General features: G+C 34.3%; 1 protein-coding gene and 1 pseudogene across 9 annotated transcripts in view; one reads left to right on the top strand and one right to left on the bottom strand.

Moving 5' to 3' along the window:
- DMXL2 (Dmx like 2) overlaps positions 1 to 25,104 on the top strand; it is a 143,159-nt gene that overhangs the window by 20,404 nt on the left and 97,651 nt on the right. For all 9 annotated transcript variants that reach the window (XR_011231639.1, XR_011231638.1, XM_069459866.1 and 6 more), the window contains exons 2-6: positions 3,832 to 3,957; positions 6,449 to 6,520; positions 9,581 to 9,659; positions 10,432 to 10,564; positions 11,242 to 11,308. Coding sequence is in view for 7 of the 9 variants with exons in the window: in XM_069459866.1 (XP_069315967.1) it covers positions 3,832 to 3,957; positions 6,449 to 6,520; positions 9,581 to 9,659; positions 10,432 to 10,564; positions 11,242 to 11,308 (477 nt within the window). In the remaining 2 variants the exon portion in view is untranslated. The remainder of the gene's footprint in view (positions 1 to 3,831; positions 3,958 to 6,448; positions 6,521 to 9,580; positions 9,660 to 10,431; positions 10,565 to 11,241; positions 11,309 to 25,104) is intronic.
- LOC138375972 (thyroid transcription factor 1-associated protein 26-like) lies at positions 23,167 to 24,224 on the bottom strand (annotated as a pseudogene).

Consider the following 25,104-nt stretch of genomic DNA (forward strand, 5'->3'; position numbering starts at 1 on the left):
CTAATAAAAACACAAATTAAAACAACAGGGAGATGTAGGTTTTGTTGGGTCAGAAAGATTAAAATATTTGATAATGATCAGGGTTAGTGAGGAAGTGTAGAACAAGTACTTTTATACATATGGGGTATATAATTTTTTTGGAAGGCAGTTTGCAGTGGCAATTAATTTTAATCACTTATTCAGCATATTATCATTAGAATAATGTCTTAGAATATATCGTATGGGTATAATTGGACACACATGCATACTATGTATGCCTAGATGGTCATTGAAGCATTATTTGCATTAGTGAAAGACTGGAAGCAACCCAAATTAATTATGGCAAAGCCACAAAATGAAATACTATACAACTATTAGAAGAATGAGGCAATTTCTTCTTTGCTGACAGGAAAAATTTTTCAAGATATATTGATAAGTGAAAAGAAGTTTCAGAGTTCTGTATAGCATGATCCCATTTATGTTAAAAAAAGATTTATAAAAAATATACTTTTATATACTGAACATTTCTGGAAGTGTTCATAGGTAACTGTTGAATGATTGCTCCCTGGGAATGAGGTGGAATAGTCAAGGGTAACAAGGTGACTTCATTTTTCTATTTAATTTTAAAATTTAGTATATATGTTATTTTATCTATAAAAAAGAAAATCTTTTTACTGAAAACATTAAAATTAAATATTTTGAATGCCTTATTTAACTTGCAGATGGTTTTAATGGATATGTGATATAGGAAATGTCTAGCTTAATTAAGGACCCATTCCATAAATTTTTAATTCTGAATGTGTCATAAGGAGTTAGGATTTTAATTAGGTGACTAAAATGAATAAAGAGAATGGATGTTTTCCTGGAAAATGTTTGTTAATCTGTGTTTTGTCTTCTTGGTTGTAAGATTTTTTCATAGGTCAACATTGGGCTCTTGAGACTATTTTCATAAGATGAGTTGGTACAACCCAGTAACCATTTAAGCCCAAATAACCACCATTGAAGAATTTAAATGAATTTATGTAATGAACCAATAAGGAGAACAAAAATTACAGCAATAGAAAACAAAATAATGGAAGGTGGTCATTAGTGAAATGGGGGAAAAAAAAAACCAGTATAGAGAGACTTGAGTTTGTTGGATGGTATGATTATTTTCAGTTTTTGCTGCTATAAATAATGCAGCAGTGAATATCCTACATATATTTTTGGCACACTTTTGTAAGTATACTTATAGGGTAAAATAGGGAATGTTCAATCAAAGGGTATATTATATTTGAAATTTTGCTAGATATTACCAAATTATTTTATCCATGAAGATTCTAATTTATTGTAAAGTCTTGGGTGGGACCAAGCAATCTGTATTTTTAACAAGTTCCGTAGGTGACTTTGATGCAGCTAAAAAAATGGCAAGATTCCCTACAGCTAAGGAGAATGGTACATGTCCTCTGAAAAAGGTCAGGCAATTCTGGATATCTAGGGAAGAGCAAAAAGCCTTTTTGGTAACTGAGCAGTAAGAATGTATTTATCGATAGTAGTGGTTGCTAGGCATGGTCCATTGTTAGAGAAGCAAGTGTACTATTATTTATCTGGAATATTTTATGTCTCTTTGATATGTAGAGAAAAAGATAAAAGAATTGTAAGGACCTGAGTTTGAACACTTTCCACTTACTGTGTAATCTTAGACAAATTAATGAACTTAGAATTTTTCTTTATGCAGTGATAATATCTACCTTTCAGGTTTGTTGCAGAGATTAAAGAGGGAGTGATACAACATTTAGAGAATACCTCATCTGTCTTCTGGTAGTATTTTGTGGATAACTGTCATGGCTCTTTGTCATTTAGTTGTGATTGATGAGTCACCTAGTCATCACCCTATTAGGCTGACTGGGACCACATCTTGTGGTTTTGTATTTCTAGTCCCTAACCCAGGCCTGAGACATGGTGCACTGTTCTGTTTCTTAAATAAGTGATGTGGGTTAAGCATTATCCAAATAGATTTTCTATTTTAATTTTCACAATTATCCTAAGAGATAAATATTATTTTTTCTATTTTACCATGAGGAAATGTTCAGGGATCTTAAGTAACTTATTTAAGATAGCACAGTATGGCATAACCAGAACTGAAAACTCCGCATGTGTGATTTCAAACTAGATAAAATCTATGCTTTTTCCATCAATCCACTTTGCTGAGATAATGATATAAGGCACTTTGGAAATTGCGAAATGTCATTCAAGGATAAGATTATTTTTGTTAGGTTAGTAATATAATTTTAAAGATTAGCGTGGTGACACAAACATTTCTTCTGCATATATTCAATATTTTCTTTCCGTTTAGCTTTCCTGAATGCATAGTTAGTACAGTAAGTCTGCCTTGCCTATAAGAATATAAGTCATTTCCTCCTGTGAATGATTTTCTCCATATTTCCCTTGCTTAAAATTCTGTCTTTGCTTTCCCTTGGGGAACTTTTTGATATTTGTAAACACATGGGTTGAAGATGGTTTATAGTAGTTACGACAGGATTTTGATAACAGTGGACGGTTTTTTTTTTTTTTTTTTAAGACCAGTCAAGTGCAGTAGTGAGAAGGAACAGTGGAAGTTTTAGTAACCTATGTTTAGTAACGCTTGTCTTCCTATCTGGTCTTTATCTTCATTTCCCTCTTTCATTAGCAGCTGTATGTGGACTTCTTCAAGGCCTAGTTCACTGATTTAGATGTCTTCACGTGCCAGTCTTGGCTTTTGGATATCTCTATTTTGTAGGACATGACCACATTGGTTAAGGTGTGGAAATAATAGGGAAAATACCACCTCATAAATTTTATGTTTATGTTGCCTTTAATGGGGCTTTTTTGGTTCTTTCTTTCTTTCTTTTACTATGAAGATTCTTTGGGTGACATAATGGGGCTTTTTTAAGTTGAGAATTAGGTTGTTAGGTTGTTTTTATTAATAATATTTAATCACAATTAGACTTTGGAAGAAAAAGAAAAATGTTGCACCCTCTGCCCCTTTTGTCATCATAAAATTCACAAAGTTGCAAAACAGGAATAGCATACACCAGGAAGTGTGGCAATAGGAAGAAATGTGTGGCTTTACTCATTTCAGATGAGCAAGGAAATTTTCCAACAATTTCATTCCATGTTATAGTTTATTTTCCAGACCGTACAGGGACATTTGCCCAATATTTTGTATAAATTAATTTATTTTTTATTTTATTTAACTTTTTTTTTTTGTAAAACCACTTCAGGTTGGTTTCCTTTCTCCCTCATGCCTGGTGAGGTTGGGACTGGTGGTGGGGGGCATGTGGAGGCAGATTGCATCATGGATACACTTGAGCAATTAATGAGTTTAAGTTTAGCCCTTGCCTTTGTGCATACAATTCTTCCTTGGGTGTTCATGTCTATTTAACTATCTCTGTAACTCATGTGGAATTGTGTTGGAAAATGCATGTCTGATTTCTGTCTTGATCTTTCTTAAGCCTGGTTTGAACCCTGGGAATATAGTTGCAGTCTGCAGTGTCTTATTATTTTCAGATGGAGCTTTTATACTTTAGGGTTTACTGAGATGAGCTTTGGAGAGAAACTTTAAACAGAATGATTTATGACCTGCAGGGATAGAGGCTGCAGTATTTAAGAACTGGAAGAACCTTTTTCCTATTAGTAATAGTTGTTGAAGGATAATACATGAAGTAGCATCAGTTTTTTAAGGTGATTTTTAATGTTCTTATTTGGAAACAGATATTCTTATATTAACTCTTTTGTAAAATGTGCAAGGTATACTTTACAATGGCAATAAAATCTAAGATATAATATTTCAAAAGTTACATATCTTACATATCATAAAACTTTTCTTTTTAGGCATATGGATCAGGCTGTGATATTGTTATTTTGGCAAATGATTTTGAATGTGTGCAGATCATTCCTGGTGCTAAGCATGGAAACATCCAAGTCAGCTGTGTGGAGTGTTCTAACCAACATGGAAGAGTAAGGGATTTAATTACTTTATTAAATGTCATTTTTAAATGTGTTTAATAATCTCAATATTCTTATCCTTTTATGCAAGGCTTGCCTATAGTTTCTTATTAATATACCTTGCTTAGTTGGCTATTGATAGGAGTTGTAAAGTGATAGGTTTTATATAAATTGTAAAGTGCCATTAGGTTGAAAATCTGATAATTGTTAGGTAGGTCTTCAGAGATCTGTAGGCCTTACAATCGTATGTGTACTGATATTCTGCCAATTGTTAATTCTAGCAGCCATTAAGCCAGTAGGGGAGAAATAAATTTTATCTTCTCTACCTAGCACCCCTTATCTCCCCCACATATAATCAAATTTTTATTAAGAAATTTAGCAAATTGTTAATGTCTAATATAATGCTTGCCATATAGCAGGTGCTTTGTAAAGTCTGTTAATTCAATAAAAGTTTGTTGAGTGAAGAATCTTACAGTTTATTCATTCAGACTTTAAAACAGAGAGTTTATTTTGAAATAGTTAAAATTTCATCTTACATACCTCTCCCTCAAATTTTCAAGCGTACATCAAATTTTGGTTGCATATAAAGTAAATATAGCATATTTGCTGTATACTCTAGCAATTCAATAAGGCCAATATCATGTAGCAGAGTTCAATGTCTCTACAAGAATATAGAAATGAGATTTTTACCTATAATAATTATAATAATTTAAATAATCTTAGTATTCTAGAAATTGTTCTTCATTGGGTAACAAATTTTATGAAGGATATGTTAAATCAGAATATTCATGGTGATAAATGGTAATCATGCAAATTTATACTGAATGATAAATCATGATTATTATACCATTTCTCCTGCCCCATTCTACTGCCCGTATCAAGCCTTAATATTTGTGTATATGTCCTAGCACTTTACCATCCAGTGATAGATACACTTGACTCCCGTTTTGAAATGGGATTTTCTGGTGTTTCCTGATATTCGTTTCTTGTTTTTCTGATTTTTTTTTCAGATTTTTTCCCCCTAAGAATTGTTTACACTTATTTTAGAAAACACTAAGAGTGTTAGATTTCTCTCATTAATTTTTCATTGCTCTTCTCTCTAGGCCAAGCAAGGTAGCCTGTCTACACTTGTACGATAGTTGTCAGAGGTGAATTTAATAAATAGCTTAAGTCCTGGTGATAATCACAATGAACCCATTCTCTGAGAATAAAGTTTTGTTTTTTTTTTTTGAAGTTACCTAAGACATTGGTATTCATAACCATGGGAAGCAGAAACTTGTGTTTCTACTTTTCCTTACCTGGTTTAATGTAAAGAAGGCAAAATTGGACATCTTTATTGTCTTTATTGCCTCTCCTTTTAGTCCCTTTATCCCCAGTCTTTGTGGCGATAACTTTCATGTTTGTGACCTTGTGTTAGTCTATTATAAACATTCATTCATTCATTAACATGTTGAATGGGGTCGTTCACAACACTTTTTGCCTAAGTGTTATTTGAAGTAGCTTCCCCACTACCATTGTGGATTAAAAGTTTTTTTTTTTCTTAGAAAGAATGTTAGGTATTAGGCAATAGTTATAAGTCACTTTTTGGCATTAGAGTGCCTTAAAATCACAGTAGACGTTTTTGGCAGGCTTTTAAAGAATATATACCTAATTTAGTTTTATTAGGTTAATTGGTATACAGAGGTTACCAGAAGGTATGGTTTTTGGTCTGTCCCCTGTGGTTGATTTCCCTCTTGCAAGAGGAGGATGAACTGGGAACTGGCATTCAAGAAATTATTGGAAAACAGGCTCTGGTAGCTTCTAGGAACAGAGGGATTTATGTCTCTTCTTGTCAGGTATGTGACCTGAAACAAAATCCTCCTGGTCCCCCATTCCCTAGCTTAAGTCCTCTGGAGATGTCTGTATCAGATCTTTTCCCCCTAGGTGCCGTGGATGGCTTCCTGATTTCTCCTTAGTCCATTTTTTCTATTCCTGCTTCTAGATGGTTTCCCAATTGGCTTTTTCTGTTTGATGGTATGATTAATCTGTTTTATTTGATGTATCTTTAAGACCTGTTACTAATATTATTTTATGTCTTTCTCTATTTTTCATGGTTTTTGTATTATTTTCACTGGATTATAAAGTTTCTAACAAAGAGATATGCCAATGAACTGTATTTTTGTTAATAAAGTTATTTTTATATTAAAAATGAAATTTTTATGCTTGCTGAATTTTTTGATAACAAAGAGACTTTTTTTGCCTTTTATTGCTGTATTTTTTTGGCTTTTGCTTTTTTTTTATTTTAATAGATTTGGGGATACAAGTTGAATTGTGTTATATGTGTACATTGTATAGTGAGAAGAGATTCAACTCTAATACACTTCCAGTTATATTTATGGAAGGAAAGAAACCGTTAATACAGTATTGGGATCATATTTATGTAATTAGTTTATACATTATTGTGAAAAGGAGGTTATCTTTATTTTACCTTCTAAATATTAATACTATGTTTATTCTTTTTTAGATTGCAGCTTCATATGGTAATGCTGTTTGTATTTTTGAGCCTTTGGGCATAAATTCTCATAAGAGAAACTGTGTAAGTATTAACTGATAGAACATTTTTAATATCTAGTTAATTTTAGAGTCCAGTTGATAGTAATAAAGAGCTCCTTAGTAGCTGAAAGTGTGCTGGAATATCATTGTGAAGTTGGACTGATCCTTTTCATTCATTAGGGATATATCCCCAGACCTTTTAGAAACTCATGTTTCTAGAATATTGCTAATTGAGATGAACCGTGTTAAGGAAAAGCTACCCTAGTTTGAATTACTTTATTTCTTGCTTAGATTACTAATCTATAACTGATAGCTGGTTTCCTATTCTCATTCTACTCCCATGCCTCTTCTCAACTGAGCAGATCATGATGCTTCTGTGCCTAGAACTCTGTAATGGCTCCATATTTCTCTCAGATAAAAAGACAAAAAGCCTTAAGATAGACTACAACCTTCCTTTTCCCCAGCACCACACTTAATACCACTAGAGTTGATCTTCTATTTTGTCCTCTCTGGTTCCACTCCAGCCACACTGGCATTTTTACTGTTTCTCAGTTACTTTCCTTCTTAGAGCCTTTGCATTGGTTGTTCTCTTTGTCTGTAATGTTCTTCCTCCAGATACCTCCAAGACAGGTTAGATGCCACAGATCCTTTAGGTCTTTGCTCAGTAATACCTTCTCAATGAGGTTTTACCTTGACTATCCGTTTAAAAATTGCAACTTCTTCTCCCCTTACCCTTCCATTTAAAAATTTTTTCCGTAACACTTATCTTGTTTATTTATGTATTGTTTATTATTTACAATGTAAGCTCCATGAGGGTAGGAAGCTTTGTTTCTTTTTTCACTGATCAATCCCAAGTACTTAGAACAGTATCTGGAACATAGTAGGTACTCCTAAATAGTTGTTGAATGAAGGAGTTAGAAGTTTAGATAAGCTCACATCTCAGATAAGTGGTCAAACATACCACATTGAGAACCATTCAGATTCATATTGGGTGTTACATTTTGTCTTAATATTCAGAAAATCCAATATGGTTGGAATTATCAACCCCTTTAAAATTATTACCTGCATTAGAACTCCACCACCATCACTCACAAATAAACAAAAGTGCAAATGCTAAATCTGAATGCCAAGAGTGTATATTTACAAGTAATTTTTTAAGTATACTTTTGAATAAAATGCATTAAAACAAGTGGTTTTGGTATTTTTTCATTAAATGTATATATTTGAATTTATTTTTACATTTCCAAAAAAAGCATAAATTAAAATGTTAATCTTAATATTAGAAATGTATTTATATATTAAATATTAATATATTTCATAATAGTATTATGAAATAGAGATCAAATTTTGGAGTACTTAAGAGTCACCTAGAACACATACTAAATATTCAGATTCCCAGGCCTCATTCTCCAGATTGCTGCTAAATAGTTGGTCCACAGATTATACTCTGAGGAACACTAAAGCAAAGAATATTAAGGTTGTCTGTAGGCTGGATGTGGTGGCTCACGCTTGTAATCCTAACACTCTGGGAGGCCGAGGTGGGAGGATTGCTTGAGCTCAGGAGTTAGAGACGAGCTTCAGCAAGAGTGAGATCCTGTCTCTACTACAAATAGAAAAAGTTAGCCGGGCGTGGTGGCATGTGCCTATAGACCCAGCTACTCGGGAGGCTGAAGCAGGAGGATCACTTGAACCCAGGAGTTTGAGGTTGCTGTGAGCTAGGCTAACACCGTAGCACTCTAGCCCGGACAACAGAGTAAGACTCTGTCTCAAACAAACAAATAAAAAGGTTGTCTATAATTTGGGAATTATTTAATTTTTATTAATACACTAAAACAGATTTGTTGAGCAGTATTTAAACTATTGTTGTAACTATTGTTTGGTCAGGAGTGGTAGAGTTTAAAAAATAAAATTTTCCCTGATTATGAAATATAAAATTATTTTTGGATAATGAAATGCAGATTTTGCAGTTATATTTTTAAATTCTGCGTCTAAGTTTTCAAGAAACCTTGCATAAATTATTTAATTGTTAAATATTTTAAAAATATTGTAAAGAGGAAGGGTATTGCCATCTTAAAAATTATTTGTTCATCAATTAATATATAATTTGCTTAAGGTAACATGACTTTGCATTGCACTATGCTTTCACAAAAAGACATTTTATATTTATGTGCTACAAAGAAATATGTAAACTTTTGTTTACTGTATTTCGTGGCAAAGGTCTTTGACTTTTAAACTTTAAATCACCTTTTAGAATAAAATATTAAAAAGAATGGAAATTATTCAAATATAATATAGATGAAGTTTGTAGAGTATATAACATAGTTCACATCTGTTGACTTTTTGGGAGATAATGTTGAGTCCATGGGATCATGATAATTTACATTTCTTTCTAATGTGCATTTATTTTGTTTTAATAAATGTTTATTGAACATCTATGTACCAGCCATTACAAACACTGAAGATAATAAAGATTATTATGACATAGTTTCTGCCTTCTAAGAGTTGTAATTTAATAGGAGAGTCAGACATGTAAACAAGTAATAGTTCTATGTGGGCCAGGTGTGGTGGCTCACGCCTGTAATCCTAGCACTTTGGGAGGCCGAGGTGAGAGGATTGCTTGAGGTCAGGAGTTCGAGACCAGCCTGAGCAGAGTGAGACCCTGTCTCTTTTTTAAAAATAAATGAGAAAAAAAAATTCTATGTGGTAAGTGTTACAATGGGAGAGTGTAAAAGTGCTATGGGTGCTTCCAGGAAGTCAGAGAAGGCTTCACAGTAGAGGTGATTATTTAGCCAATCTTAATGGAAGCATAGGAGTTTGCAGATGGAAAAGTGAGGCAAAGAATGTTCTAAATATAAGAATGTATATGTAGACATGGAATGAAGCATGAGAGAACATACTTTGGGCATGTCAAGGAGTTCAGTATGGTAGAATAAATAGTAGTGGAACCATTGAAAGTTGTGTTAAAAACAGTATATGAAAATATAGTGAAGCACTTGTATCTTTGTTTCAGATCATAAAGTCTTAAGTTTAAATGATCATATGGTAGTGTTTTTGGATATTATTTTAAAAACGTATCTTTTTCTTTTTCCTCTACATGTTTCAGCAACTCAAATGTCAGTGGCTTAAAACTGGGCAGTTTTTTTTGAGTTCTGTGACATACAACTTAGCATGGGACCCTCAAGGTATTTAGCAATTATATTAAGAAATTGTTTAAATTAAATATTTGTTTTAAATGTTTGATGATTACAACGTGATATAGTCTCCCATAATAAGAAAAAATGATCAGTATTATATTTTCTTTTTGTTGATGAGTGAGTATACTTTTTTCTTCTTGGTATATACTACTTTGTACAATGCTTAAATTATTAGTTCTATGCTTTTTTTCACCCTGCTTTTGAATGTTTTATTTCAAGAAAGAGTGATGATTTGTTAGTTAACATGTGCTTTACTTAAACTGTAAATAAAACAGAGACCAGAAACACTCCACCTTGTTTTATCATTCCTTTGTTTCCGGAAATTACTGTCTTTGCTTTTGAAAGATTAGAAACCTTTAATGATAATGACTTGTATCTCTTTTTCCTCACAATTAATGAGGATTATTTTTATACAAATTTCATTAATTTGTAGTTATGCCTTATATCTTGAAAACATTTTATATTATATAAATATCAGAGTTTTAGGGGTTTGTTATTCTACTTTTGCTGTTATTTTTTTTAAAGACTTGCTAGGTACACAATAGTTCTTTGCCAGTAAGTTTTTTGTTCTCAAGTCTTCCTTAAGAACTACTCTTTCTTTCTAGAGGATTCTTTTTTTTCTTCTTCTAGAGAATTTTTTTAACTAGATATATACCAAGTGTTTTTAACTGACAGAATTACAGATCTAAACAGAAGCCCATGTGCATTTCTTTCCTGAGATAATCCTTGCTTATTCATCTGAACATTCTTTAATTTTCAGATAACAGATTATTGACAGCAACTGATTCTGTGCAGTTGTGGGCTCCTCCAGGAGGTGATATTCTGGAAGAGGAGGAAGAAATTGATAATAAAATTCCTGTTTTAAATGATTGGAAGTGCATCTGGCAGTGCAAGTTAGTGTCTAACTCTGTGCTATATTCATTAATTAAAAACAAATTGCTTTCTAAAATGTTCCCTTTCACAAAGATCTTTATTTTTTGATGGTACCATTGCATTTAGAAGCCTAGAAAGTAGACTTTTTCTAACTAAAACCCATTTATTATGTCATTCTTTAATCTCTGCTACAGTTAATTCTTTTAAATATTTTCATAGTTCTAGCCCCAGGACTTGAGTTGACAAGGTTGACACATAAAAATTACTCATTAATGTATTGAGATATGGATGAGGAAGGGGAAGATGTGGTGAAAGTTGCCAGCCACTCTTTCAAGCGGGAGGATGGCTGTACCGTTAACATTAATACCGATTATGTGAAGGGGACCAATTAGCCAGGGGGATGGTGAGCACAGCTTTTAACGTGTTATATTTAGGATGTTGGTGGGACATGTAGGTGGAAATACACTGTATGCATGTTACTTACATTGTTCGTTTCCCAAAGTGAATGTTGGATTTGTTTTAATTAATTTATGCTTTTAGCGAGGTGAAATATTTTAGTTAACATTTTTAGGGAGGCAGAAACTCTCTTATTCTGAGGATTGTGACTTTAATGTTATGAAAACTCTCATCTTGACTGTTTATGAATACAGTGTACCAGACTTAAAAAACGCTAACTGTTTAAATTTGTCTTTTATAGAACCTCAGTATCTGTACATTTGATGGAATGGTCTCCTGATGGTGAATATTTTGCTACTGCTGGAAAGGTAAAGGACCACGCAAAAAACAAACAAACAAATAAAACAATTAAAAAATGTTCCTTATTCATGTTCGATTTTCTCATCTGTAAAAGTGGGCTAATTCTCTGTAAAGCTGGCTTGAGGAATGGTAATTAGTGTTAGTAAAAGACCTGGTATGTTCTCCAGAGGTAGTAGGCACTTGGGAAATAATGCCTATTATTATTACTCTTAATTTACCTCAGCTCACTTACATTTTTTAAAATTAAGTTTTGTGTTTAAAGATAGCATAAATGCATAATTTAAAAAGTAAAATAGCACTGCTGGATTCACAATGAAAAAAAGCACTCTGTGCCTTGTTATTCCCACTCTTAATTCCTGTGTCCGGGAGGCAGTTATTTGGCAAGTGGAATATTTTGATATTTCTATCCATGTTCTTAATAACTTGCAGGTGTTCTTGTATCTTTATTTCTTTCCCCCTAGTTCTATGTATTATTTCTTGCCTTCCTCCTATGGAAACTGAGACTTTAACTCTCAAGTTGATGTCTCCAACCCCATCTCCACATTTGACACGTACACATATTCACTTCACTTCCTCCTAGTTTCCTGATGTCGGTATCTCATGATTTGGAGTAAATCAGTCTTGCTTTTCACATTATTAAGATTGTATAAAATATTGTTCATAATCAGTAATTACTTTGGAGGTAATAATTACTTTGTTTTACTGTTTATGCTTCTCTATATACTAATTTATCCCCAGAACTGCTAATAGGCTTTGAATCTTCTCTCAGTTTAATCCCACATAGGAGGTAGGCTGGAAACGTGTGATGTGTTCTCTTTGCTCCAATCTAGCATAATTGCTCTCCCAGTCTAAAATAGCAGAGTTATCATTTTGGGATTTTCTTTTACCAACCTCAGGAAATACTCTTTGCCTCTCTCCTTTATCAAATTCCCTATTTCTTGGAATCATTTGTCTTCTTCTTTACTTGTTTTGATGGAGGTATCTTCCAGTAGGTTCCTGAGAAAAGGTGAATAGGAAAGAACATTTTTGAGGCCTTACATATCTGAAAAATTTTTTCTTCTGCTTGATTTGCCTGGGTATAGAATTGGGTTGAAAATCATTGTCTCTCAGAATTTTTTAAAATTTATTTTTTATTGATATATAATTGTACATATATATAGGGTACATGTGATATTTTGATACATGCATACAATGTATAATGATCAAATCAGGGTATTTGGGATATCCATCATCTCACACATTTATCTTTTTTGTGTGTTGGGAACATTTCAAGTCTTCTAACTATTTTGAGATAAACAATAAATTACTACCAGTGAGATACAAGAGAACACAGATAAGAAATACAAAGAAGTCAGGAAAACAATTTATGATCTGAATGAGAAATTCAACAAAAAGATATCATAAAAAAGAACCAAACAGAAATCCTGTAACTGAAGTATTCAGTGAATGAAGTAAAAAATGCAATCGACAGCTTCAACACTAGACTAGATCAAGCAGAAGAAAGAATTTCTGAACTTGAAGCCAGGTCTTTTGAAACAACCCAGTCAGGCAGAGAAAAAAAATTAAAGCCCATGTGACATATGGGACACCATAAAGCAACCAAATATTTGAATTTCAGGTGTTCCGGAAGGAGAAGAGATGGGCAAAGGCATAGGAAAATTAATAGCTGAAAAATTATTGAGTCTTGCAAGAGATACACACATCTAGATACAAGAAGCTCAAAGATCCCCAAATAGATTCAATCCAGAATGGTCTTCTCTAAGGTAGTCAAACTGTCTAGGCAAAAAGTCAAAGTCAAAGACAAAAAGAGAATTCTAATAAAGTGTCATGCTCCATATAAGGAAATTACCATCAGGCTAATAGCAGATTTCTCAGGAGAAGCCTTATAGGCCAGGAGAGAATGGGATCATAATTCAAAGTACTGAAAGAAGACAACTGTCAGCCAAAGATACTATACCCAGCAAAGCTAGCCTTTAGAAAGGAAGGGGAAATAAAGTCATTTCAAGATACGCAACAACTGAGGGAATTCATTATCTCTAGACTGGCCCTACAAGAAATGCTTAAGGGAGTCCTACATCTGGAAGCAAAAGGATGATACCTATAATCATGAAAACGTATGAAAGTATAAAACTCAGTGGTAGAACATATATACAAATGAGAAAGAGAATGGAGTCAAACTTTACTACTATAGAAAATTATCAAACTGCAATGATAAACAATAAGAGAGGAAGAAAGGAACAAAGGATAGACAAAACCAAGAAATAACAAAATGAGAGGAATAAATCCTCACCTATTGATAATAACCTTGGATGTAAATGAATTATATTCCACACTTAAAACATATAGATGGCTCAGTGGATAAAAAACATGACCTATATGTACTGTCTACAAGAAACTCACCTCACCTGTAAAGACACACAGATTGAAAGTGAAGGATTGTAAAAAGATAACTCCTTGCAAATGAAACCAAAAGTGAGCAAATGTAGGTATACAGTTGACTCTTGAATAACCTGGGTTTGAACTGTGCAGGTCCTCTTGTGTATGGATTTTTTTCAACCAAATGTGGATTGAAAATACAGTGTTTACAGATATGAAACCTCATACAAAGGGTCAGTTTTTTGTATACACGAGTTCACAGGGCTGACTGTGGGACTTGAGTATGTGAAGATTTTGGTATACATGGTAGGTTTTGGAACCAATTCTTCATGTATACCAAGGGACAACTGTATATCAGATAAAATAGACTCTAAACTCTCAGGATTTTTAAAGTCATAGTTCTATTGCCTTCTAGCAATATGTTGCTGTTGAGAGGTACAGTGCCAGTATGACCGTACTCTCCTCATCTCCAGCTATAGAGGTTTTGTAAGGATTCCCCCCTAATCCCTAGCATTCTGAAATTTCATGATGATGTCTGTGGTATCTGTTTCTAAGGGATAAAGATTTTTATTGTGCAGACTCTTTGGTGGACCTGTTCAATCTGAAAACTCATGTCTTTCAGTTCTGGGAGATTATTTTATATTAATATTATTTCTTTTGTGTTATTTCCTCCTCTTTCTAAATCTTTTTCAGGTGTTGAGTACTTTTACACTAATTCTCTAACTTACTATTTTCCCCTCTCCTATATTCTATCTCTTCATCCTTTTGTTTAATTTCTGGAAGATTTTTCAGTTTTAACTTTGAACTAAATTTTCCTGCTGTCACACTTTAATTTCCAGAAGTTTTTTTCCTTATCCTCTGAACATGTCTTTTTAAATTATAAAATATTTTATAAGATGTATATATAAACATATATAATAAATAAACAGATACTCATGTACCCTGCTACTCAACGTGAGACAAAGAACATAAAACCAGTGGGAACTTTATCTTCTTCTTTGCATCTCTTCTGTCCCCTCCCACTCCAGGCAACCAGAATCCTGCATTTTATGTTTATTGTTTCATTGCTTTAGAAAATATTTTCACATGTATAAGTTCCCAAATAATATAATACTTAGTTTTCCATAGTTTTAAAATTATAGGAGTTTGTGGGTTTTTTATGACTTATTTTTTATACTCAACTTTATATTTATGAGAGTCATCTATGTTGATGCTGTAGTTTGTTCATCCTTCCTGGTGTGTAGTATTTCATTATATGAATATACTGCAATTTATCCATTCTCTTGGTGATAAATTTTTTTAATAAAGGTTTTTGGTATCATAATGTTACAGTTAATGTTGGTGTATCTCTCTTGGTGCACCTGGGCAAAGTTTGTCTGGATGCATATTTAAGAGTGAATTGTGCATTTTTACCATTATGAAATAATTCTAAATTGTTTTTAAAAGTTTTTTACCCAGTTTACACCTCCACCAGCAGTACATGAATGTTATGATGGCACTATATTCTTACAATACTATATTCTCACGATAGTGTGGCTTTAGGTACATTTCCCTTGTTACTATTGAATAAGAGTACCTTTTCCTTTATTTATGGGCCCTTGCTGTTTTCTTTTATGTTTCTTTTTGATTTGAGGGAATTTTTTATATATCTTGATTGTAATCTCTTGTCAGTTATATGTGTTGCAAATATGTTTTCTTAGTTGTGGCTTTCTTTCTCCTTTCCTTATGATGCCTTAAATTTAAAAAAAATTAATTTTTTTAAGTACAGAGAAAAGTATAATGAACTCCTGTGTACCCATCACCCAGCTTCAACAGTTATCACCCATCCAGTCTTGTTTCATCTGTACCACCCTACTCCCAGTTGTGTCATTTTGGCTTATATACCTGATGTCATTCATCTGTAACTATTTCAGTATCTATTTTTAAAGGATACAGACTTAAAACATATTGACAGTACATGGTGGGTAAAATGTAGTTTTAATCTTGTTGAAGAAACTCTTTCTTATTCTGATGCTATTAAAACATTCTTTTTTATTTTCTTCTAAAATCTTAAAATTTCAATCTCTTGTAATTAAGTCCTTAATCCAAGTGGATATTGTCTCGTTACTGTTCTTTTTCCATTGATCTGCCACGCTATTTCTTTTTTCTTTTTTTTGAGACAAAGTCTCAGTCTGTCACCCTTGGGTGGAGTGCAGTGGTGTCATCGTAGCTCACTGTAACCTCAGATTCCTGGGCTCAAGCGATCCTTCTGCCTCAGCCTCCTGAGTAGCAAGGACTACAGGTGCGCTCTACCACACCCGGCTAATTTTTCTATTTTTAGTAGAGACGGGGTCTCGCTTTTGTTCAGGCTGGTCTTGAATTCCTGAGCTCAAGCAAGCCTCCCGCCTCAGCTTTCTAGAGTGCTAGGATTACAGGTGTGAGCCACCAAGCCGGGCCTACCATGCTATTTCTGACATGTTTTAGATAATGCTGCGGTGAATGTACATGTCTATTAGGCACTTATGTGGATTTCTTTTGGGTATATACATAGTAGTAGAATTGTTGGCATAGATTATATGTATCTTTTATCTTAGTAGATTATGCCAGTTTTCTAAAGTTGATATACTCATTTGCACTCTGAGTAATATTATACCGTGGTTCCTGTTGCTCCTAGTCAACACTGATACAGTCAGACTTTAAACTTCTGTAAATTTTGGTAGATGCTGAGTGCCACCTCATTGTAGTTTTAATGTGTATTTCCTTGATTATTAATGAGATTAAATCTGTTTTCATATGTTTATTGGGTATTTGGATGGCTGAGGCAGAAGAAAATAACTGGGCAATTCCCTTATCCAGTTTTTAAATGGTTATTGGTCTTTTTCTTATTGATTTGTTCTTTATTCTGAATAGGAGCTCTTTGTCAGTTATGTGTTTTGCAAAGAACTTCTCCCAGTCTATTACTTGCTCATTCACTCTCTTCATGACATTCTTTTGATGACTAGATATATTTAACTTTAATATCAAATTTATCAGTTTTTTCATTTAGGATTGTGCTTTGTGAGTCCTACTTAATAAGTTTTTACTACTCTGAGATTCTGAAGATTTTCCAATATTATATGATCTAGACCAGAGTTGCTTAAAGTTTTTTTATGCTGTGAATCCCTTTAGAAATCTAGTGAAGCCTATAACCTTCTTCACAGTATGTTTTTAAAAGCATAAAATAAAATGCATGGCATTATAAAGGAAAATAAATTATTGAAATACAGCTTCAAGATATTAAAAAATAAATTTGTGATAATAGTCATGTACTTTTTAATTAATGCATTTAGTAACAAAAAATTATAGTTAAAATTTGGGCAAGTTTAATTGTATTTAACTATTGTATATGGAATTAAACTTCCGTATCTCACTTTACAAGGTGAGAATGGACTTTCCAAGAGCAACAGAATTCACATGAGGCTTTTTGAGTTAATGTCAAGTTGTAAGAACATTCAACTTTACTGTTATGTGGCTGAATAATTATTTGGCACAGAGGTAGTTGCTCAACAGTTGCATGAACATTATAGACAGGAAGACTGCACAACATTATAGACAGGAAAGCTGCAATCATGTACAGTTTAGTAGCGGTTCTAAGAACTAATAATTTCGAAGTAAAGTATAAAAATTATTTTGTGATATGCAGCAATTGTGTAATATGAAAACATCTGTGATTTCTGTTAGAGACAAAGTCGTATGTACGGCTACTAATACTACTTTGTTGAAGTGTTTCTTTCAATTAGCAGTTATGAAAATAGAGAAGTGATTTTTTTCCCCATTCAAATTCAAGGTACCTTTAGGTCTTAGTTTTCTTGGTTTCTCCAGAAGCAGATCCAGAGACAATGATTCAAGTGTAAGTGATTAATATGTAGAGTGATCACATGAAATATATTGGATTTGAGGCAGGGATGTGAAGGCACTTAATGTAGGGTATACTGCATGATATTATACCCTTTATTAAGTGTATTAACAAGTTAAATCTCTGGGTATTCTGCGAGCCAATGTTCCTTGCATGAATCATGTTCTTCACACAAATCAGTCATTGGTTGAGGGTAGGTAAGGGCTGGGCATCAGTTCTTAGCACTCAGAGCCAATTCCTAGAAAACCTCAGGCAAAGAGCTATAGATGATTTTAGTTGAAACTGGCATATCACAATGCTAAGGCATGATGGGATGCAGATGATTTAGCAAAAGTATCTTTTATATCTTGAATTCTATCCACAGGACTTTTGGGTCAGAGGACCTTAGGCTGAGAACTCCTGGTCTAGAGTCTAGACATTTATGTTTTGTCTTTCATGTTCAGGTCTAAAATCTATATGAAATAATTTTTAGGTATGGTTTGAAGAAGAGGTCAAGTTTAGTTTGTTCCTTATGGATTTCCAGTTGTATGCAATTTATTGAAAAATGTCTTGTTTCTCCATTGCTCTATATTACTACCTTTGTCATAAAATCAAATGTCCATATTTCTGTGAGTCTGTTTCTGGGCTCTTTTCTATACTTCATTGGTCTTTTCTTGTACCAGTGCCACCTATCTTAATTGCTATAGCTTTTAAATTAAGTCTTGATATCTGGTAAGGCAAGTCCTTCCATCTTGATTTTCTTTTAAGATTATCTTATCTGGTCTCAGCCCTTTGCATTTCCATATGAATTTTAGAATAAGCTTGAAACAGTTTACAAAACAAAAAGAAAACCTCTTACGATTTTGATTGGGATTGCATTGCTTCTGTAGGTCAGTTTGGGGAGAATTGACATCTTTAAGATATTTAGTCTTCCCATCTATGAACATGGTATAGCCCTGTTGGATCGTGTTGGATCTTTTATTTTCCTCAGTAATGTTATAATTTTCTATGTAGAGCTCCTAAACATCTTTTTTAAGATTCATTCCTGTGTATTTGATATTTTGATGCTCTTATAAATGGCATTATTATATAAATTTTATTTTATAATTGTAACTGGTATATACAAATTCTTCTGTAGATCCTTTTGGATTTTCTATGTACATAATTATATTATCTGTGAATAATGAGAGCTCTAGTTCATCTTTTTTAACTGTCGTGTGTTTCAAAATTCCCGCCCCCCCCCCCACCTTTTTTTAACTGCAGTCTCTGGGACCTCTAGGTTAGTATTGAATGAAAGTCGTGATAGTAGGTATCTTTTTCTTGTTCCCAATCTCAAAGGGATACCTTTCATTGTCACCATTAAGTTGTACTGTAGATGTTTGTGGTAGATGCTTTTTTTTTTTTTTTCCAGATAAAGGAAGTTTCCTTCTATTGGTAGTTTGCTAGAATTTTTAAAAAATCACCAATGATGTTGAATTTCAGCAAATACTTTCTCTGTATCTAATGAGATTATTATGTTTTTCTTTTTAATCTTTTAGTAAGATGAAATACATGGACTGATTTTCAAGTGTTAAACCTTATGTTCCTGGAATAATCCCAACTTGATTATAATGTATTATTCTTTCTGGATTTGGTTTGCTTATGTTTTGTTTAAGATTTATGATATCTATGTGTTAGAGTGAGAATTGACCAATAATTTTTCGTTTTCTTGTAATGTTCTCGACAGATTTTGATGTTGATGTTATGTTGGTCCCATAAACTGGGCTGGAAAGTTCCCTTTTATTTATACTATGAAAGAGTTTGTGTAAGATTGATGTATTTTTATTCTTAAGTATTTGCTGGCGAAAATCTGGAAGGAGTCTTTTTGTGGGATTCAGTTTTTTACATAGTTATAGGGCTATTCAGATTTTTTGTTTCTTTTTTATGTCAGTTTTGGTAAGCTGTATTTATCTAGAATTTGTCAGTTTTATCTAAATTTTCAAACTTATTGGCATAAAGTGTACAAAACACCTTATCTTTTTAATATCTATAATACATGTGTAATGGTTTCTTATTCATGTTTGATATTAATTATTTATGCTTTCCTTCTTTCTTGATTCATCTTACCAAAAATCAAAGAACTGACTTTTGGTTTTGTAGAACCTCTGTGTTGTATGTTTGTTTTCTGTTTTATTGATTTCTGTTCAGTTTTTCTCTCTTTCTTCTACTGTTTTTTTTCCACAAAACTCTTTTAGGTAGATGTTCATCCTTTTTTGTTTCTATTGTATACATTTAACACTATAGAGTTCCCTCTGAGGTTAGCTTTGGTAGTATCCTGCAAGGTTATTTTAATTCCACATTTCAATATGTACTATTTTCATTATTGTTCTAAACATAACTTTCCTAATTTTTATTGTTATTCATTATTTGATCCATGGGTTGTGTAGAGAATGGATTAGAGTTTGGTTCAATTATTTTGAGGTGAGAAGTATATGGTGCAGGAGGAGTTCTTTATTGGTGGTAACAACTTTTACTTTGTACTATTAAGTAAAACAGTTTGTAGTTAGAATAATAGCTACTAGTACTGTTATAAGAACAACTACCAATTATGGAGAATTATGTACCAGGTACTATGCCTTCAGAAAGCCTTATGGGACAGGCAGTATTCTTTCTGTTCTACAGAAGAGGAAACGGCAGTTTAAGGACTTCCCCAGAATAAAGAGCTAGTATTAATAAAAAGGTAAAGCTGGGGTTTTAGCCCAGATATGTTGGATATCAAAGTGCCATAATCAGTGCTTTTGTATTTGACTGAGAAAATATTTATGGACTTGTATTTGTGGGGATTCTTTGAGGCCTAGGTTGAGTGTGCATTCTTCCAGAAAAGGTTTATGTGGCTTCTGTCAGGCATTCTCAATTCAGAGTACATTCTCAGCTTGAAAGTTGTTATGCTACACATAGAGTGTGAGTTTGGTTCTCATGTGGCCTGTTGTACATTTATGAATTCCAGGAGGAAACTGTTTCTTTCACTTCATCCAGGTACAGACTGATATTTTTCCTTGCCATCTCCCTTTTCAGAGAGGATTTTTTTTTTTTTTTTTTTTTCTGATTTCACCGTTCCACTTAGGGATAGTTTTTAGGGGTTTTTCTTGGCTTTATGTAGGTGCTTCTGATTTGACTTTTCACCTTGCAGAGACTCTATGCTTTATTCTATATAAATATTTCAAACAGAAGCTTTGTGCCACTGGGTTTTGGTGGATTCCCTTAAGACAGTCCGGTCACCTGCTTTAGCATTTGTTTATTATGGCTTCTTTTCTGAGAAGATAGATGCGATCAGAAGAGAACTTTGATAAACTCCCACCTCCTACATATGTCTGTTCACCTGCCTATATCTGTGCCTATGTATTCTGCCTTCCCTTGTGTTACTGTGGATGAACTGTCTGTGCTTTTATATAGGGCCAATTCCTTCACTTATATACTAGGTCTCATTTGCTCTTACTCAGAGACATCACTATTGCAATTGCTTCCTCTCTTCAAATCAGTTTTCCCTTCTCTACTAGGTCATCATATTAGTATATGTTATAGATTGAATGTGTCTCCCCGAAATTCAAATATTAAAGCCCTGTCCCCCAATGTGATAGTATTTGGAGATGGGGCCTTTTGGAGTTAATTGGGGTTAGATGAGTTTATAAAGGTGGGACCTTCATGATAGGATTAGTGCCCTTGTAAGCAGAGACACTAGAGAGCTTGCTTTCTTTTGCCTTAAGGACACAGTGAGAAGGTAGCAGTCTGCAAGCCAGGAAGGAAGCCCTCACCAGAACACCATACTTGGTCCCTAATCTTGGAGTGTCAGCCTTGAGAACTGTGAGAAATAAGATTCTGTTGTTTAAGTCACTCAGTATTTTGTTATGGCAGCCCAAGCTGACTAATAAGCATAGCATATCAAATGTGCTCTAATCTCACCCACAGTGAAACAACAAAAATGATAAAAACCCTCTCTTGACTTTTCCTCTCAGCTTCTGCCATTTTTCCCTGCCCACATTTTTATCCTTGTTTTTAATTGAGCCTACTGACTACCACATCTCTGAAACTGTCATCAGAGACTTCCTATTACTGAATCCTGTGGTTAGTTTTTACTTAACTGATCAACATTTTACATGGTTGGTTACTTCCTCTACCTCGAAACAATTTATCCACTTGCCTTCCAGGACACAGCATACTCTCTTGATTTTCTTTTTCTTTTTTTAATACAATTTTCTTTAGAGCAATTTTATGTTCATAGCAACATTGAGAGGAAAGTACAGAGATATCCCATATCCCATATACTTTCTGCCTGCAAACATGCATAGCTTCCCTCATTATCAACATCCTGCACCAAAGAGGTACATTTGTTAAAATTGATGAACCTACGTTGACATATCATCACCCAAAGTCAGTACCTTACCTTAGGGTTCACTCGTGGTGTGTACATTCTATGGGTTTAGACAAATTTATAATGACATGTATGTATCATTATAGTATCATACAGAGTATTTTCACTGCCGTTAAAGTCCTCTGTGCTTTGCCTGTTTTTAACTCTGGCTCCCCCTGCTTACTTGATGGTATCACCCTGTATTTGCTACTTTTACATGTTGGAGTACCCAGGGCTTATTTCTTGGACTTCTCTTCTGACTATACTCATTTTCTTGGTAATCTCATCTAGTCTTATGGTTTCAAATGCCATTTAAATGCCATTTTTATATGCTGATGATATTTAAATTTGTAACTTTTGCCTCTCCCTGATCTCCATTCTCCTAACTCCTCAGTCTACTCCCCTGATGGCTCTACCTTTAGAATATATCCATAGCCTGCTCACTTCTTTACCACCTGCACTGGTATAATCTGGTTATAAACCACCATTATTTGTCATTTGTATTATTGTATTACATTTTTAATTGGTCTCCCAATTTTTGCTGCCCTCCTGTACAGTCTGCTTTTAAACCAATAGCTGGAGTGATCTTTTTAAAATGTAAGTCAAATCATGTCATTCTTCTGTCCAAAACTGTCAAAAGGTTTCCCATTTAGCTGGGCATGGTCGCTCATGCCTGTAATCCCAAAGACTTAGGAGGCTGAGGCAAGAGGATCAATTGGGGCCAGGAATTTTGAGACCAGCCTGGACAACATAGTAAGACCTTGTCTCTACAAAAAAAAAAAAAAAAAATGAGCCGGGTGTGGTACACGCCTGAAGTCCTAGCTACTCAGGAGGCTGAGGCAGGAGGATCACTTGAGCCCAGGAGTTTGAGGCTGCAATGAGCTATGATGGTACCACTGCACTCTAGCCTGGGTGACAGCAAAATCCAATCTCTAAAAAAACCCAACCAAACAAAAAAAGGTTTCTCATTTCATTTACCAAAAGCCCAAGTCTTCATGGTGGCTTACCAGGCCCCACATTTATCAGGACCCCGATCACTTTTTGACCTTATCTCCTGTTACTTTTACCCTTATGCGCTGTTAGGCCTCATTCTTGTTCCTAAACAGGCTACTCATGTTCCCGCCTTAGAGTTTTTATGCTTATTTTCCCCTCTACCTATAAAACTCCTTCTGCCAGAGTCCTGCCTGGCATTTTCCCTTAATTTCTTTCTCTCTCTCTTTTTTTAACCTGTAAGGAAAAAAATATCTGACTTAATTTTTTTGTTGTAGTTTTTGAAGAAGATCTGTAAATTCAAGTTTGGTTGGCCTTTTTTAGTCTTTCTACTCAATATTTTGAATACTTCCATTTTCTTCTTTTTGTAGTACCTTCAAGCTTCTTCTCTTTCTTGTTTTCTCCTCTCAAATTCTTGTTTCTTAGCAGCACGCGTAGCTTGTACCTGTTCATATTCTTGTGCTTTGTTTTTTTTTTTGAGATAGAGTCTCACTCTGTTGCCCAGGCTAGAGTGCCGTGGCGTCAGCCTAGCTCACAGCAACCTTAAACTCCTGGGCTTAAGCGATCCTACTGCCTCAGCCTCCTGAGTAGCTGGGACTACAGGCATGTACCACCATGCCTGGCTAATTTTTTTCTATATATATTTTTAGCTGTCCAGATCATTTCTTTGCACTTTTAGTAGAGACGGGGTCTTGCTCTTGCTCAGGCTGGTCTTGAACTTCTGACCTGGAGCAATCCTCCCTCCTCGGCCTTCCAGAGTACTAGGATTACAGGCGTGAGCCACCGCACCTGGCCTCTTGTGCTTTTTGATTTGATGTTTCCTTTTTATTTTTCTTCAGAATATTAGAGGATTTTACAGTCTTGGTACATTGTTTTTCTGGCTGAAGCTGGTCAAAGCTATACTGATCTTCAGACAAAGCCTGGTCAGCGCTACACTGTTCTTCAGGCAGAGGCTGGTCAACTTGCTCTTCTAACAAAGGCTGGTCACCTTTCCTTAGTTGCTTCCTGCGTCTTTCCTCTTCAGCTAAATAGAGATGTTTCAGATGATCTGGGTATCGATATTTGAATTGGGATTCCTGTGATGTTTGAGCCTTCTTTTTCCTCCATAGCAATTTCTTGTAATTTTGCTGAATCTTCAGTTTTCTTTAAAACGCAAAGCCTTGTCCCTTGTGAACGTTCCCCATGAAGGCTTGTGAATAGTTAGGCTGCCATATCCTCTGTTTCACATTCTTATTCCTGAATCTGACCAAAGAACCCTCTTCGCCACGTGCCCTAAACCCCTCTTCTGCCACCACTGTGCCAGCCTCACTGGCACCATTTCCACAGACCCTCCCTTAACTTCTTAAATGTCACCTTCTCAGTGATGCTCTCCCTAAAAACCGCTTTTAAAATTGTATCTACCTCCCACTGTACTCTCTGTTTCCTTTGCCTGCCTTAATTTTACTCATAACATTTATCATTAGGATGCTGTATTAGTTTTGTTTTATTGTGTAACAAATTACCATAAACATAGCAGGTTAAAACCACACATTTATTATCTCAGCTTCTGTGGGTTAGGAGCTGTCATGGCTTGGCTGGGTGGTCTGCTCAGGTACTGTAAAGGTTGTAGTGAAGATGTCACATGGGTTGAATTCTCACCTGGAGGCTTGACTAGGGAAGAATCAGCTTCCAGGCTCACTCTGGTTGTTGGCAGAATTTCTTTCTTTGTAGCTGTATGAGTGAGGGCTTGGCTTTTTGCTAGCTGTTGGCTGAAGGCCTCCCTCAGGCCTTAGGGGATGCCTGTAGTTCCTTGTCATGAGGGATCCCTCTCGTTTCCCCTCCAAAATAATAGAGCTACCTCAATAACTTGGCTAAACAGAAATTAAGGAGCCAAAGGAAAACAGGAAAAATAAATATAGCTAAAATAAATAAATAAATTGGAAGAGAAAACTTAAACTGGACTTTAAAAATAAATTAAAAACAAAGTTAAAAAGCTTAATATTTCTGGATAGAATGTAATTGCATGAATAATTTTCCCTAATATCTGAGAAGCGTGGGCTAATAAAGGGAAAACATCAGAATCACAAGAAAAATAGTTTGAAAAATAATATAATTGATATCTTTGATCTCTAAAACTAGGCAGTTGCTTTTAAAGCTTTGGCTCTTTAAAAACCAGTACCTCATTACTCGTAAAATTTGACTATGGAAAAACCCATAGA

This window comes from Eulemur rufifrons, chromosome 2, assembly GCF_041146395.1.
Source record: "Eulemur rufifrons isolate Redbay chromosome 2, OSU_ERuf_1, whole genome shotgun sequence".
NCBI classification, from domain to species: domain Eukaryota; kingdom Metazoa; phylum Chordata; class Mammalia; order Primates; family Lemuridae; genus Eulemur; species Eulemur rufifrons.